This window comes from Phyllopteryx taeniolatus, chromosome 5 (assembly GCF_024500385.1).
Source record: "Phyllopteryx taeniolatus isolate TA_2022b chromosome 5, UOR_Ptae_1.2, whole genome shotgun sequence".
Lineage (NCBI taxonomy): Eukaryota > Metazoa > Chordata > Actinopteri > Syngnathiformes > Syngnathidae > Phyllopteryx > Phyllopteryx taeniolatus.
The window spans coordinates 26709483-26725049 of record NC_084506.1 but is presented as its reverse complement, the minus strand read 5'-3'; the positions used below and the strand labels follow the sequence as shown (position 1 = coordinate 26725049).

The following is a 15567-nucleotide window of genomic DNA, read 5'->3' as shown; positions in this document are numbered from 1 at the left end:
AGAGGCAGGGTACACCCTGGACTGGTCGCCAGCGAATTGGCCTTCACAAATGAACTACATCCAATTAAACATTTGACCCTTACCAACTGCTTGTAAAAGAACACAACATATCCCTCCAGTGCATTATCGCAATATTCTTCAGTGGTGTATATGCACCATAAAACTATGCTTTCTTCTCGTTTTAGCCAAAATATTAGGTACACCCCAGCACAATCAAATTGAAGCCGAGACAAGAGCAATAGTGTGCGTGGTTGTAGACAACCACAATGTAGCTTGATAAAACAAGTAAAACATAAAAATGTGCTCTCCTTCTCAATTTTGACAAAAGGCTACGTCCACCTGCATGTTCTAATAAGATGCATCTCATTTAGATACAGACAGGGACAAACCATTAGGTACACGATCTAATAAGATTCAATACAGATGACTGAAATGAGCTATTTAAATTCATTTGCCTTGCCTTGCCTTACAAATTCTGCAACATCAGCATAAAATGTGCTTTCTTCTACAGCCAAAACATTGGATACACAATCGAAAATGATTCAATATAAAAGCTACAATAGGCTTGGTAGTAGACGACCACAACATATCCATATATAAAAATGTGCTTATTACATTAGATTACAATATTATATTACTCTATATTACTCATAGTTCTAAGAAATACTTTTAAAAGTTTGTCTGAAGCATGGGGAGAGGGATGCAAATATTTTCTTTTTAAAGTTTTTTTTTTTATATGGTCTCTTTGTCACACATTTTCACCTATGGTGGCAAGGTCTAGAATATATCCCCAAATAGTACTCAGGAATACTTTAAAATGTGTGTTTTAATAGGTTTAAGTGTATTTTAATAAGTTGACGTGTATTTAAATTGTGTGGTGGGGTAAAGCTACTAAACAAAAAATAGAAAGTTTTTTTTTTTTTTTATTATTATTATTTTTTTTTATATGGTTTCTCTACATTGTGGATTTTCACCTAACGTGGGTGGTCTGGAACGGGGGTTCACTGTGACACACAATTTTTGATTGACAGTGTCAGATAAGACAGTCATGTAACAATATTTTCATTATTATCATATTTTGACCTTAATAAATAAGCAACATCTTTAAAAAGTCTTTCAGCATGATGCCACGCAAACACAATAATAAATATACTGCTTAAATAGCTCTCTGACAGGTGTCAATCAAAAGTGAGCATTAGTATTTTTGTATTGGATCTTGGAGCTGGATTGTGTGAGTTCAGTTGTGAATAGCCTTCTATGTGCTAATATGCTAATTGATGTTGCACAACTTTGACGCAACCCTTGTTTTTCCATCTGGGCAACAACACAAACACAAACTTGGGCCTCCAGCAGCAGATTGTGATCTGATTTTATAGTTATAATTTGTTTAAAATTCATCCCAACGAAAAAAAAAAACAAAAAAAAAACCAGGGTGCTCCAAGGGGGTAAGAAGAAAAAAAAGCAAAAGGAGCTGAAGTGAAGCTAATTCTCCACACAAGCTTCATTTGCCTTGGGGGAAGATAAGTACGGGACGGAAATAATTGGATTAAAGTCGATCAACAAGTGGGACGGATGTTCACACATTTCTGAACACTCACTGTGGACTAAGTGACCCGACACGTACGGCGTGCACCTGCAAGACGTTTCAATGGATAGAATTACAATGCACTTTCACTACTAATTTTATTGATACTTTAAGTGGGGTGGGGGTGGGGGGGATTTCACAGACTTTTTTTCAGTTTTAAACTTTTTCAAAAAGTCACTTGACTTTTGTCATTGATGCTACTTCAAATCCAAATTTTACGATGAATGTTAAAATGAACAGACTTCTTAACGTTTGAACAATCTTCTCACCCCAATTATCATGCAAATAATAAATACATTTAAATTAAAGTTTACCTTTCAAAAAGTGAACCTCAGTGGACTTTTGAGACTAACGCTACTATAATGTAAAGGACTTCATTATTACTATTTTCAAAACTAACTGAATTCTTAAAGTTGTTATACTTTTTAAACTTCTCCATAAAAAAGTGACCTAACATTGGACTTTTGTCACTGCTACTTTTTTTTTTTTTCTTTTTAAGAGCATTTTTAAGTTTTAAGTTTAAGATTTTTTTTTTTATGTCAAAACAACACCCCACACAGCTTGTTTAAACCTTAGTTTTAAAATGGGACCTGACATTGGAATTCTCTGACGCTACTTTCATTACATTTCAAAAAAAGAAATAAATAAAGATTTTTTTAAATTTGAAATGGACACAAAAGAATAAAGAAAAAACTGACCATATCTTGAATTTGTTTTCCACAGTTGATTATATTACGTTTATTAATGATGCTAGTTGAAAAGACATTTTTAAAGTTTTTTTAATTCCCCAATTTTAAACTTTAAAATAAGTGACATAAGCACTAGCGAATCTGAGCATACATTTGAATCAATCACCATTTTATTTTTCCTCGACAAATTAGATGCTTATCACTGATTTTTACTTTACGTTACTTTACTATGAATTGAGATTTTTTTAGATAGGTTTGCCATAATGAAAAAAAAAAAAAAATAGTTAAATAGTTTATGCGACAAAATACCGTAGTCTTCAAAGGAAAGAAAAAACAGAGTGAACAGCTGCTTAAAGAAGGAAAATAAAATTGATTAAAATTCTAAATTAATCTGAAATTATTTAGACAAATTTTCCCTAAATTTCAAACTCATGTTATTTACTGTATTGTGCAACACATCACCCTACTCATAAAAAAAAGTAAACTAACCAGACGCAATCCAAAGGATAGTTACTTAAACAAAACAAAACTAGAATTTACAAAAGGAAATACTCTAATATATTAATCTACATATATATTCAAAACGACAAATCACTCCTGACTTTTGATTTCTTTTTTTAAGGAACGGTTCCTCCAGTTTTTAAATTTTCCAAAACTAAAGATGTTAGCTGAAAAGAGCAGTAGCATCCTACTTTTCAAATATGAAAAATTAACTTTTTAAAAGTAAACAACTAACTAGACGTATGCCAAAGACAGCCACGTATAGAAAAAACCTAGATTAAAAAAATTAAATAAAATCACTTACATTTACTGTTTCAAAATAAAATATAATAATAACTAGATGTATGCCAAAGACTGCCACATAAAGGGGGGGAAAAAAACAAAAAATTCAGTAATAAATAGACTTTCCAAAGACGAGGAACTGGCTGAAAACAGCGACGACGAAAAGCCCAATTTCCTTGTCATTCAGGGCGCTTCCTTTCCGAACGTCCCAAAAGCGCTTCCCAAGAGGCCCGAGGTGGCGTGTTCCCGTGTGGCCTCGAGGCATTCCACTGACCTGTGGAATCCATGTCAGGCTCCTCCAGTAGCCCGCAGTGCATCCTCTTCCCATCCAGCGCTCCTCTGAGTCGAAAACGGCCGCGGGTTTCCCTCCTCCTCCTCCTCCACCTGCTCTCTATCCTCGCCTTGCTTGCCGTCTCCGCGACCACTGGCCGTCGGAGGGGAGATGCTGACGGTGTTAGTGGACGAGAGAGAAATAGAGAGAGAGAGAGAGAGAGAGAGAGAGACAGAGGGTACGTGTGGGTGGGGAATGGAGGGAAACTGTGTGTGTGTGTGGGGGGGGGGGTTGGAGGGTCCTCCAGAAATCCAGCGGGGGCAAAAGCAGAGCCGTCAAAATGTTTGCTGATGTTTCATGGGAAAGGGGCTGATTTTTATAGGAGCCCCGATGGGGACATGTCATTGATAGGCTTGCGAAGCTGATGAATGGCCCCCCGAGTCAGATGGGGATGTGGCAAGGCTCACTGGAAGTCTTTTGTGGGCCTCTTTTGAATAAGAAAAGCTCCCCCTCCCAAGTATAAAAAAAAAAAAAAAAAAAAAAAAGCAGGGCGGGTGGGTTGGAGGGGGGGTGGCTCTTAGGCCTCCCCATCCTCCATGATGGCATTTCTTCCGCTTTCACACCACACACAAACACACAGCTCTCACTTCCAAAGTAGCCAAAGACATTTCCTCACACTGAATCATTTTCAAACTTCTCTAAGTTGGAATTGGTCGCCGCTAGTTGCATGAAGTCACTTACTACGTAGATACATTTTGCAATAAACAAGATGTGAGTGAGGAATGAAATTAATGTGCCTATGGAAAGTCATATATATATATATCCAGCTTAAGGTCCATGTACTAGTATGCTCTTTGTCCTCACACGTAAAAGACAATTTATCCCACTCGTAGAATGACTAGGATGCGCTAGTGCACACTTGTCAAACTCAAGACTCGGTGGCCCGAGCCGCCCCGCCAACATCCTTTTATGTGGCCCCCGAAAGCAAATCATGTGCATCGACTTCACGTTTCTTGCTAAAATACCAAAACTGTAAAATTGTCTTCACTTTTAATAATGTTGCAATATTGCAAGCATTTTTTTTTGTTAACAATCACTTTTAAAATAAATAGATTAATAGCCGACGATTTTTTTTTTTAAAAATGATTTCCGATTTTAAAACTAGCTATCCATCAATTTGTTGTGTACTGAAAATGAAATGGATAGGCTCCAGCACACCCGTGACCCGAGTGAGGATAAGCGGTACAGAAAATGGATGGATGGATGAGGACATCATACTTTTTTTTATGGGTTCACAGGGTTTAACGGGCCTCCAAGGTAAACCATAACTACGATGTGGCCCGCGAAAAAAATGAATTTGACACCACTGCACTAGTGCCATTTTTGGCCCACTAGTAAGAGCTTAAGATGAAAAACGAGGAGAATGAATAAATGCTCAAACTTCTTTCTGGAAAGCATTTGATATCCTTGACATCAAACTTAAGGGCGTACTGGTACGCTTTTTGTCCTCACTAGTAAACCAGTAAACCTCACTAGAAGAATGACTGTCTTACTAGTAACTTCAGTAGTATATTACTAGTATGTTACCAGTAAGTTATTTCCAATAAATGCTCAAATGGCTTCCCCCCCCCCCCCCCCCCCCCCCCACTAATAGTGCCCCAGTGACTCTACTAGTGCACTGAATTGTCTTACTAGTGAGAACAAAGAGTATACTAGTACATGGACCTTGAGCTGGTTATCAAGGATATTGAATTAATGCTTTAGTGACATCCCACAATAGCAGCGCACAGACATCGACTTGTAGTTGTCCTACTAGTACCGGTATGACAAATAAATGTCATATCAAAAAGTTACTAGTGAGACACAGTTTGAGCATTTTACTAGGCTGCACAAGTAGAATGATCGTGTCTAACAAGCAGCATTTTTTCCGTTACTGTATTTCTGCACACTAATAGGACATGTTACGAGTGAGGCCAAACTGTGCAACTGAGTTGACAACTGTGTGCTACTAGTGAAATTTTAGTACATTATAGTTACAGTACTAGTAGCATTCAGCTGTGAACTCGTGCACAGTTTTGCTAGCAAGACAGTCGTTCTACTCATGCATTGAATAGTCTTACGAGTGAGGAAAAAGAGCGTACTAGTAGATGAACCTTAAGATGGATATCAATGTTACTGAATAAATGCTCAAACAGCTTACAGTATTTCCCACTTAATGTTAGTATACGTGAGTAATACACTATGTTAGTATAATTGCATATACAACCCCAATTCAAATGAAATTGGGAAGTTGTGTTAAACAAATAAAAATGGAATACAATGATTTGCAAATCATGTTCAAACTATATTTAATTGCATACACTACAAAGATAAGATATTTAATGTTCAAACTGATAAACTTTATTGTTTTTAGCAAATAATCATTAACTTTGAATTTTATGGCTGCAACACCTTCCGAAAAATTTAGGACAGGTGGCAAAAAAGATTGAGAAAGTTGAGGAATGCTCATCAAACACCTGTTTGGAACATCCCACCTCTGTGAACAAGTGTGTGAGAAAATAGTCGAACAGTTTAAGGACAATGTTCCTCAATGTACAATTGCAAGGAATTTAGGGATTTCATCATCCACGGTCCATCATATCATCAAAAGGTTCAGAGAATCTGGAGAAATCACTGCATGTAAGCGGCAAGGCCGAAAACCATAATTTGGGTGCCCGTGACCTTCGATCCCTCAGGCGGCACTGCACCAAAAACCGACATCGATGTGTAAAGGATATCACCACATGGGCTCAGGAACACTTCAGAAAACCAATGTCAGTAAATACAGTTCGGCTTTACATCCATAAGTGCAACTTGAAACCCTACTATGCAGGTGTTCTGTGGTCCGACGAGTCCACATTTCAAATTGTTCTTGGAAATTGTGGACGTCGTGTCCTCCAGACCAAAGAGGAAAAGAACCATCCGGACTGTTATGCACGCAAAGTTCATAAGCCAGCATCTGTCATGGCATGGGTAACTTACACATCTGTGAAGGCACCATTAATGCTGAAAGGTACATTAAGGTTTTGGAGAAACACATGCTGCCATCCAAGCATCGTCTTTTTCATGGACGTCCCTGCTTATTTCAGCAAGACAATGCCAAACCACATTCTGCACGTGTTACGACAGCGTGGCTTCGTAGTAAAAGAGTGCGGGTACTGGACTGGCCAGCCTGCAGTCCAGACCTGTCTCCCATTGAAAATGTGTGGCGCATTATGAAGCGTAAAACACGACAACCGAGACCCCGGACTGTTGAACAGCTGAAGCTGTACATCAAGCAAGAATGGGAAAGAATTCCACCTACAAAGCTTCAACAATTAGTGTCCTCAGTTCCCAAACGTTTATTGAATGTTGTTAAAAGAAAAGGTGATGTAACACAGTGGTAAACATGACCCTGTCCCAGCTTTTTTGGAACGCGTTGCAGCCATAAAATTCTAAGTTAATGATTATTTGCTAAAAACAATAAAGTTTATCAGTTTGAACATTAAATATCTTGTCTTTGTAGTGTATTCAATTAAATATAGGTCGAACATGATTTGGAAATCATTGTATTGTTTTTATTTGTTTAACACAACGTCCCAACTTCATTGGAATTGGGGTTGTACTAATGTGAGTAATAACTTATGTTAGTACATAAATGTGAGCAATATGGGGTATATTTCTGTATACCATCTGAGTCAAACACTTTACTATATACTGTAAGTGTGAATAATATAATTTGTGTTTATGAATACTCCTAATTTCTCTTAACTGAACTTTTTTCTTTTCATCATTTTCTTGGAAATGAGCTACAAAGCTAATATCTGGCACAGAGCATCTCTACTTTTGAGTTTAATGTTCTCTACACATGATACCTGACAAATGCACAAACTAAACTCAAAATATACATTCAGGACAGATACACAAATGTACAGAGAGTCACTCAGCAATATAAAGCGTTCAACAGGGCAGTAATGCTGATTTCCTGTCGGTGGGTTTATCACCTCAACCTTATTTTGGTGTGCCTCAGACAAGTAGGGGGGACAGTCACAAAAGGAGGGGAGACGAAAGAGAAGAGAAAGTGAGTGAGAAAGGGGGTGGCGGTGTAAAAGTGTAAAGCCCCAGGCTGGTCGGGGCTCTGATGGAGTGCCTGAGAGCTGGAGAAGGGAAAGCTGTGATTAGAATATGAATGGAACCACAGGAGAGGAGGAGAAAAAGAAGAAGAGGAAGAAAAAGAAAAAGAAAAAGGAAAAGAAGAAGAAGAAGAGGAGGAGGAGGAGGAGGATTATGGCTGAATTACTCACCACAAAGTAGAGAGGATGACTTTTTCACTGGACGTTTTTAGTTTTTTTATTTATTTTTTTTTTTTACCCTAAAGCCACCTGGGAAGCTATAACACAAACAGACGCATGCATAATCAAAGACATGTTAAAAGCGCACATTGAGACGTAACACGCCAAAGTCCAATAAGGAGGATGTCATTAATTGCAGCCAATTAACAAGGACAGGTGCATCCTTCCTCTTATCACATGCACGCCCACAAATGGATGTGCACGCCTTTTGTCCCGTTGCTAAAGTCCCCACTGGTGTGTGTGTGTGTGTGTGTGTGTCTGGCATTCAGCCTTTGATGGGAGGAAATCATACGTCCAAAAAGGGATTTTGTGGATAGACATGAATGTCGCCCAATACAAAGTGGGTTATGACATCATCACAGGACTTTGTATCAGCCACAAGCAAAACAAACAAGTCATTTGTATTTATTTTTTTAAACACTCAATTCAAACTGGAGGCAATAGGGGCTTTCACGTTATTACAATGGGTTTATTACACTGCTTTTTAATATTTAATTTCTAGATGCAGATGCTTCTCAATCAATTAGAATATGGTAGAAAAGTTCATTTATTTTAGTAAATCAACTGGAAAGTGAAAGTTCATTAACCTGAGCTTTAAAAAGGGACCTGACATTTGACTTTTTAGACACTACTTTTGTTTTTTAGACCACAATTTTAAAATATATATTTTTTCTGTTATAAAATGCTGCTCTTAAAAAAATTTTTTTTAGAGAAAATTTAACAAAAGACTGAGTTAGTTAGGAAGCCACAAGACAGCCACACAAAAGACTAGAATTAATATGAAATTGCTACTTAATTGTGATTTTAAGGTTATTCCTTTATTACCCTGCTTTTTAATATTTGCTTTTATGCACATAAATTTAATTAAAATAAAATAAAAAAACATTTGTTATAGTAGCTCAATTTGAAAAAGTAAAAACTTTATTCACTATATTATATACAGTCCCCTTCAAAGGTATTGGAACGGCAAGGTCAATTCCTTTGTTTTTGTTGTATACTGAAGACATTTGGGTTTCAGATCAAAAGATGAATATGAGACAAAAGTTCAGAATTCCAGCTTTTATTTCATGGTATTTACATCTAGATGTGTTATATTTTGTACAGGTAAAGAAGAACCCAAAGATCACTGTGGCTGAGCTCCAGAGATGCAGTCGGGACATGGGAGAAAGTTCTAGAAAGTCAACCATCACTGCAGCCCTCCACCAGTCGGGGCTTTATGGCAGAGTAGCCAGACAGAAGCCTCTCCTCAGTGCAAGACACATGAAAGCCCGCATGGAGTTTGCAAAACAAAAAAAAAACAAAAACAAAAAAAAAAACCTGAAGGACTCCAAGACGCTGAGAAATAAGGTTCTCTGGTCTGATGAGACCAAGATAGAAATTGTTGGCCTTAATTCTAAGTGGCCTGTGTGGAGAAAACCAGGCACTGCTCATCACCCGTCCAATGCAGCCACCTCATCTGGCTCCTCTCGATTGGAGGAGCAGCGACTCTACTCTGAGATCCTCCCGGATGACCGAGCTTCTCACCCTATATCTAAGGGAGAGCCCGGACACCCTACGGAGGAAACTCATTTCGGCCGCTTGTATCCGGGATCGTTTGGTCACGTCCCACAGCTCGTGACCATAGGTGAGGGTAGGAACGTAGATCGACTGGTAAATTGAGAGCTTCGCCTTTCGGCTTAGCTCCTTCTTTACCACAACGGACCGATACAAAGTCCGGATCACTGCAGACGATGCACCGATCCGCCTGTCGATCTGCCGTTCCATTTTTCCCTCATTTGTGAACAAGACCCCAAGATACTTGAATTCCTCCACTTGGGGCAGGATCTCATCCCCGACCTGGAGAGGGCACACCACCCTTTTCCGACTGAGGACCATGGTCTCAGATTTGGAGGTGCTGATTCTCATCCCAGCCGCTTCACACTCGGCTGCAAACTGCTGCTGTGAGGGTTGGAGCTCACGGCTTGATGAAGCCAACAGAACCACATCATCTGCAAAAAGCAGAGATGCAATACTGAGGCCACCAAACTGGACCCCCTCAACACCTCGGCTGCGCCTTGAAATTCTGTCCATAAAAGTTATGAACAGAATCGGTGACAAAGGGAAGCCTTGGGGGAGTCCAACCCTCACCGGGAACGAGTCTGACTTACTGCCGGATATGCGGACCAAAACTCTGACTCTGGTCATACAGCCCGTATCAGGGGGTTCGGTACTCCATACTCCCTAAGCACCCCCCGCAGGACTCCCCGAGGGACACGGTCGAACGCCTTCTCCAAGTCCACAAAACATAGACTGGTTGGGCAAACTCCCATGCACCCTCGAGGACCCTGCCGAGGGTGTAGAGCTGGTCCACTGTTCCACGGCCAGGACGAAAACCACACTGTTCCTCCTGAATCTGAGATTCGACTTCCCGACGGACCCTCCTCTCTAGCACCCCTGAATAGAGGGTGAGGAGTGCGATCCCCCTGTAGTTGAAACCCACCTTCCGGTCCCCCTTCTTAAAAAGGGGGACCACCACCCCAGTCTGCCAATCCAGAGGCACTGTCCCCGATGTCCACGCGATGTTGCAGAGGCGTGTCAACCAGGACATCCCCACAACATCCAGAGCCTAGGAACTCCGGGCGAATCTCATCCACCCCTGGGGCCTTGCCACCGAGGAGGTGCCACCCCAGAGATAGGAGAGCCTGCCTCAGAGAACCCAGACTCTGCTTCCTCGTGGGAAGACGTGTCGGTGGAATTGAGGAGGTCTTCTCCTCACCGACTCACAACGTCCCGAGTCGAGGTCAGCAGCGTCCCATCCCCACTATACACAGTGTTGGTGGTGCACTGCTTTCCTCTCCTGAGACGCCGGATGGTGGACCAGAATTTCCTCAAAGCCGTCCGGAAGTCTTTCTCCATGGCCTCACCGAACTCCTCCCATACCAGAGTTTTTGCTTCAGCGACCACCAAAGCTGCATTCCGCTTGGCCAGCCGGTACCCATCAGCTGCCTCAGGAGTCCCACAGGCCAAAAAAGCCCGATAGGACTACTTCTTCAGCTTGACGGCATCCCTCACCGGTCGGGGACTGTCGCCACGACAGGCACCGACCACCTTATGGCCACAGCTCCGGTCGGCCGCCTCAGCAATGGAGGCGCGGAACATGGTCCACTCGGACTCGATGTCCCCCGCCTCCCCCAGAACTTGAAGGCCAAACCCCTTATTACAATAAAAAAAAATGATAAAAACACACAGAAACCGTATTAATAGGTTTTTGACACTAAATAGATGGATTTGTGAAATCTGGCACTAAATTAGTTAACTATGTTGAAGTGAGGGGAAGAGCTTCTATTAAACAAGCGATTAAAAAAAGGTTAATTTGCCGCCATCTTGTGGCATCCTTTGGCAATTCTAAAACTTTTTGGGGGGGTGTCAATACTTGTGGATTTTTGCCATTTCCAGCAGGGCTTGGTCCCCATCAACAGCAAATAGCATGGTATTACTGTACTGTATCCTAAAATAATGATGATTGCCTCTCAATTTACTTACAAGTTTAACTACTCAATGTGAAATCTGAGCCGGTTTAGTTGAACAGAAAATGATTACTCTTTTATGAATAGCAACAGGTAGATGCACAGGAAATGTACCTTCTGTCATCAACTGAAAGAACATTTTAAAGTTCTCCCTGTCACTATAAACCGCGGTCAAAGAACAAAGATACATTATTGGTAGTTAATAATTACTTTTAGATAAAAATTATAACTTAAAAAATTATATATCAGTGGCATCATACAGTGGGGGAACATTGTACTATTAGATTTGACAGGGTTCTTACAAAGTCCTGTGCCTGTCAACATTCAGGTAAAATGAACCAAAGCAAGAGTTGAGTGTGAGAAACTATGTCAAGTGTTTATTATTTACACAAACTTAGAGCATACTGCTGAAATATTATACATGGGGAAGAACAAAGAAAGGGGAGAAAAGGAAATGTTGGGCTTTTGCCTGTTTCCTTGGTGCCATCACTCGTTGTAGCGCGACAGCTTGAGTCGAGGGATGATGTTCATGGACTGCAGCTCTTGGAAGAGCAGCTTGCAGGCGTAGGGAATGCGCAGTGATGACACGTGACACGACGACTTGCAGTAGTGACACCTGTGTGTGCGTGTGTGTGTGTGTGTGCGTGAAGGGAAAGAAGGGGCGGAGAACCAGAGAGTCAGACACACAGCGGCAACAACAACAAAACAATAACAAAAACTAATTGTGGGGATTGGTTGAACATTTTGGTGTTTAAATATACAATGTTTAATTCCCTTTTGTTTTATCCAACATGCAAACGCCAAAGGCATGAAAAAGGTGACCAAAAAAAACAACAACATTGTTTGGGGGGAGGGGGTGAGGGGGGTTTGGAAGACTCTGAAGAGTACAATAAGGCAAAAAAAAAAAAAAAAAGAATCATAATAATAAATATTCACGCAGAAAAACTTATTTACACTGCTGTTGATGTACAAATTTAAGATTAAAATTAAATTTCTCCTCTTTAAGCACTCTCATTCTGGAAAAGAATTGACTAAAATCATTGTCTGTTTCACTTCATTTTTCACTATTACCAACTTGAAAGGCTAATCCCAAATGCATCCTCCAGGAAAATATTAAGTATACAATATTTTTCAGTTTTTATTGTCCTTTTCTGAATTTGAAGTTAGTTCATTCTGTGTTGTGACATAATCCCTAACATCGCTCCGTCACTTAATACATTTAACATTAACATCCGTAACCTAATTAGATAATTGTAGCTGCATTTCCTAATAAGTACAAGATGTACTAGCGGATCAACTCGCCGATGTAACGTGTGCTTCGCGGTTCGGCTGGGACCACAACCAGGGCCACGACCCGCAACACCTCAACGCGAAAATACAAAAGACCAGTGCAACAAATACGACACTGGCTGATTTGATGAGAAAAAAATAGTAAAAATAGAGGATGTCCGCTCCAGAGGTAGTTAGAGTAGCCAAACATTGTACTCAAGTAAGAGTACTGTTACTTGACAATAATGTGACACAAGTAAAAAGTAGTCCTCCAAAAAATTATTTAAGAGTAAAAGATACACAGTGAAATAATTACTCAAATATTGAGTAAAAGTAACTCCAGATTGTTTTAACCAAAGCGTGAACATCAATAAAAAAATAATTACAAAATAAAATGAGAATGTACAAATTCTGATATTGCTGTGTGTGTGTGTGTGCATGCGTGCGTGTGTGTATGCACAGTGAAAACCACAACAAAACATCTGCAATTTACTGCACGGTGTTTTCTCAAGTTAGAATTGAGCTAAAATATCCACGTTTGGGCAGGCAGTACCAGACGAATACTACAATACATGAAAGCTGTTGTTTTTGTTTGTCTAAATGTAAACACGAGTAGCGCGCCGTTGCCGTCATGGTAACGACGACCTTCCCAACATAGACGCCACGTAGGTACGACAGTCGAGCTGGCTTATCTAGTTTTAATACCTGTGCCCGGGAAGCCCAATGGAAGACGTTGTGTGAGGTCATGTGACTTTCTTGTCGTTTGATTGGTGAACTAGACTTAACGTCACTAGCGCTTAAATTGGATTGACGCAAACAGCAGCCAATGCGGAAGTCAAAGTCGTAGTCTCACGCACGAAATAGTTGATAAATAAGCAATAATTGATAAATAAATGTAGCGAGCCACATTTAGAGCATTGTAACGAAGTAAAAGTACCGTTACTTCTTCACAGCAGAAGCGGCGGAAGTGTTTTTTTCTGGTCTCGTCAACTCCTGTGACTTATCCAAACAAAGCAGGTCTCGAACGCACAGGTAGAACCTCAGGCCGATGCGGGCGCATATTAGTCCGCCGCGGAGTAATATTAATAAATAACATCTGTGTGGAATGGATCTAAGCTGCCAGCGTTCAAGGAGTATGAAACAATCTATGACATCAGCGACTGCGCCATCCCCTCCAAGAAAAACCTATCGGATCTATACGATTCACGTAAACGGCTTGTTTTGAGTTCAAAATGGCGAATTTCGCCGAAAGGCTACTTATTTGCTTGTATGTTTTTATGTGTGAGTTTTACAATTAACTTCAACATGCTAGCAAAATTCTATACAGTTTGGGTTTAAACCATCATCTGATCAACCCACAGTTATGCTAGCTATCACAGCATACACGGGGTGTCTGCTACCTCTTTTGTGGGTTTGGTCCTGTTACATTCAAAAGGCCCGAGACGCATCGTGACTTTAATTTTCCGCGCCCTGAAATGATTGAAAATTTATTAATCTGTTTAATTCTTATTCCACGAACGCAATAGTAATCAGAATACCGTGTTTAGACTAGTGGGGGCACAAATGTATTCTTGAAAAAAAAAAAAAGTTTTAAGTTTAAAATTTAATGGGTGTGGGAGGGGTAAAACTATAAAAAAAAAAAATTTTTTTTTTTTTTTTTCCATAAGGTCTCTATATTGCTAGTGTGTACGGAATGTATAGATAAACAGGAGTTCACTGTACTTCACCAAATGGACAAAGCTGAGGGCTTCCACTAATTCCGCCTTACAAGTGGTTTGCATTCATTGCACACTTGAATTATGATTGCCTACACATTTTACAAGTGCCCCTATGATAAACTCGCGCTGTTGTATGTCATACCAGCCGGAGTATCCCAGAAGACCACACTGTCCGCACACGTCCACCTCAAAGGCATCGCTAGAGATCATGAGGCGCTCGAGCAGCAACATGCTGGCACCATAACCGATCAGACAGTCGCGCTCCATCTCGCCCAGACGCAGACCTCCGTCTCTGGAGCGGCCCTCCGTCGGTTGCCTTAAGACGACATGGGGAAAAAAAGAAATTACTAAAAAGTGTTCTTTGTTCAACCCCCTCCAAAATGTTGTGGATGTACAAGAAGAAGCTACCTGGTTAGGACGGCTCGGGGACCACGCGCTCGAGCATGCATCTTGTCCAAGACCATGTGCTTCAGCTTTTGGTAATACACAGGTCCAAAGTAGATGTATGCCTCCAGAGGCTCCCTGAGGGGATACAATATAAGCCGATTTAAAAAAAAAAAAAAAAAAAGAAAAGAAAAGAATGAAAAACAAATTTGATTGACAATGTCAAAGAGATTGTCGATTAAAGATTATTGCGGTTGTAGCTGGCAGTGGCATACAACTGCATCATACTGAGCACAGACATATATTAAAAAAAAAAAACATCATAAAAGTAAATGTAAATTAAAACAGTTAACTGATCATGTGTTGGATGTGCGCCTTTAAGAGCCGTGGCCTAGTGAGCGACATCAGGAGCTGGAGTCAGGCTGGCCGGTTAGTCTGCGTGTAAGTGGCCGACATCAGCTCCTTATTTATTTTTTATATATTAACACATCGGTTATCTGAATTTTATTCTGCCAAATATCGGCATCGGCCTCAAAACTATATCGGTCGGGCCCTAGTTAAAATGTGTTTAAAGCATGTGGGATGGGCAAAACTAAAAAAAAAATTCTAAATGGTCTCTCATTATTGCGGATTTTCATCTATTGCGGGTGGGTCTGGAACAAATCCCTGGCTACAAATGGTGGTTCACTGCACAATAATAAAGGACAACATTTCAATAAAGAATGCAATGTGATGCTTATGGTCATCTATTACCCAGTGATGCCAGAGGTGACATAGTCCTTCCCTTGGTAGTTATATCCATAGCGGATCAGGTCCTCGCACACATCCTTCACCTTGCTGCCCCCGAAGGCCGTCCCGTAGTGGAAGCGTCCGTCTAGGACTCCCGCCTTGCCGGCCAGCAGTTCAATAAGCTTCCCCACCTGGGACGAACAGGTTGTGTTCATTAGCGCATCTGTGTGTGATTTATGTTCCCTTCCTCGTTACCAGAATAT

At 40.5% G+C, this 15567-nt stretch overlaps 2 protein-coding genes across 5 annotated transcripts in view; both read right to left on the bottom strand.

Moving 5' to 3' along the window:
- rfx4 (regulatory factor X, 4) overlaps positions 1 to 3749 on the bottom strand; it is a 33514-nt gene extending 29765 nt beyond the window's left edge. Inside the window, exon 1 of one of the 2 annotated variants that reach the window (XM_061774373.1) lies at positions 3332 to 3749. In XM_061774373.1, the coding sequence (XP_061630357.1) occupies positions 3332 to 3374 (43 nt within the window). In that variant the 5' untranslated portion in view covers positions 3375 to 3749. The remainder of the gene's footprint in view (positions 1 to 3331) is intronic. The other variant, XM_061774374.1, reaches the window with a different exon arrangement.
- Positions 3750 to 11554: 7805 nt separating this feature from the next.
- polr3b (polymerase (RNA) III (DNA directed) polypeptide B) overlaps positions 11555 to 15567 on the bottom strand; it is a 46279-nt gene continuing 42266 nt past the window's right edge. For all 3 annotated transcript variants that reach the window (XM_061774285.1, XM_061774286.1, XM_061774287.1), the window contains 4 exons: positions 15329 to 15495; positions 14600 to 14713; positions 14334 to 14507; positions 11555 to 11820 (listed from right to left, as the gene is read on the bottom strand). In XM_061774285.1, coding sequence (XP_061630269.1) covers positions 11691 to 11820; positions 14334 to 14507; positions 14600 to 14713; positions 15329 to 15495 — 585 coding nt within the window. In that variant the 3' untranslated portion in view covers positions 11555 to 11690. The remainder of the gene's footprint in view (positions 11821 to 14333; positions 14508 to 14599; positions 14714 to 15328; positions 15496 to 15567) is intronic.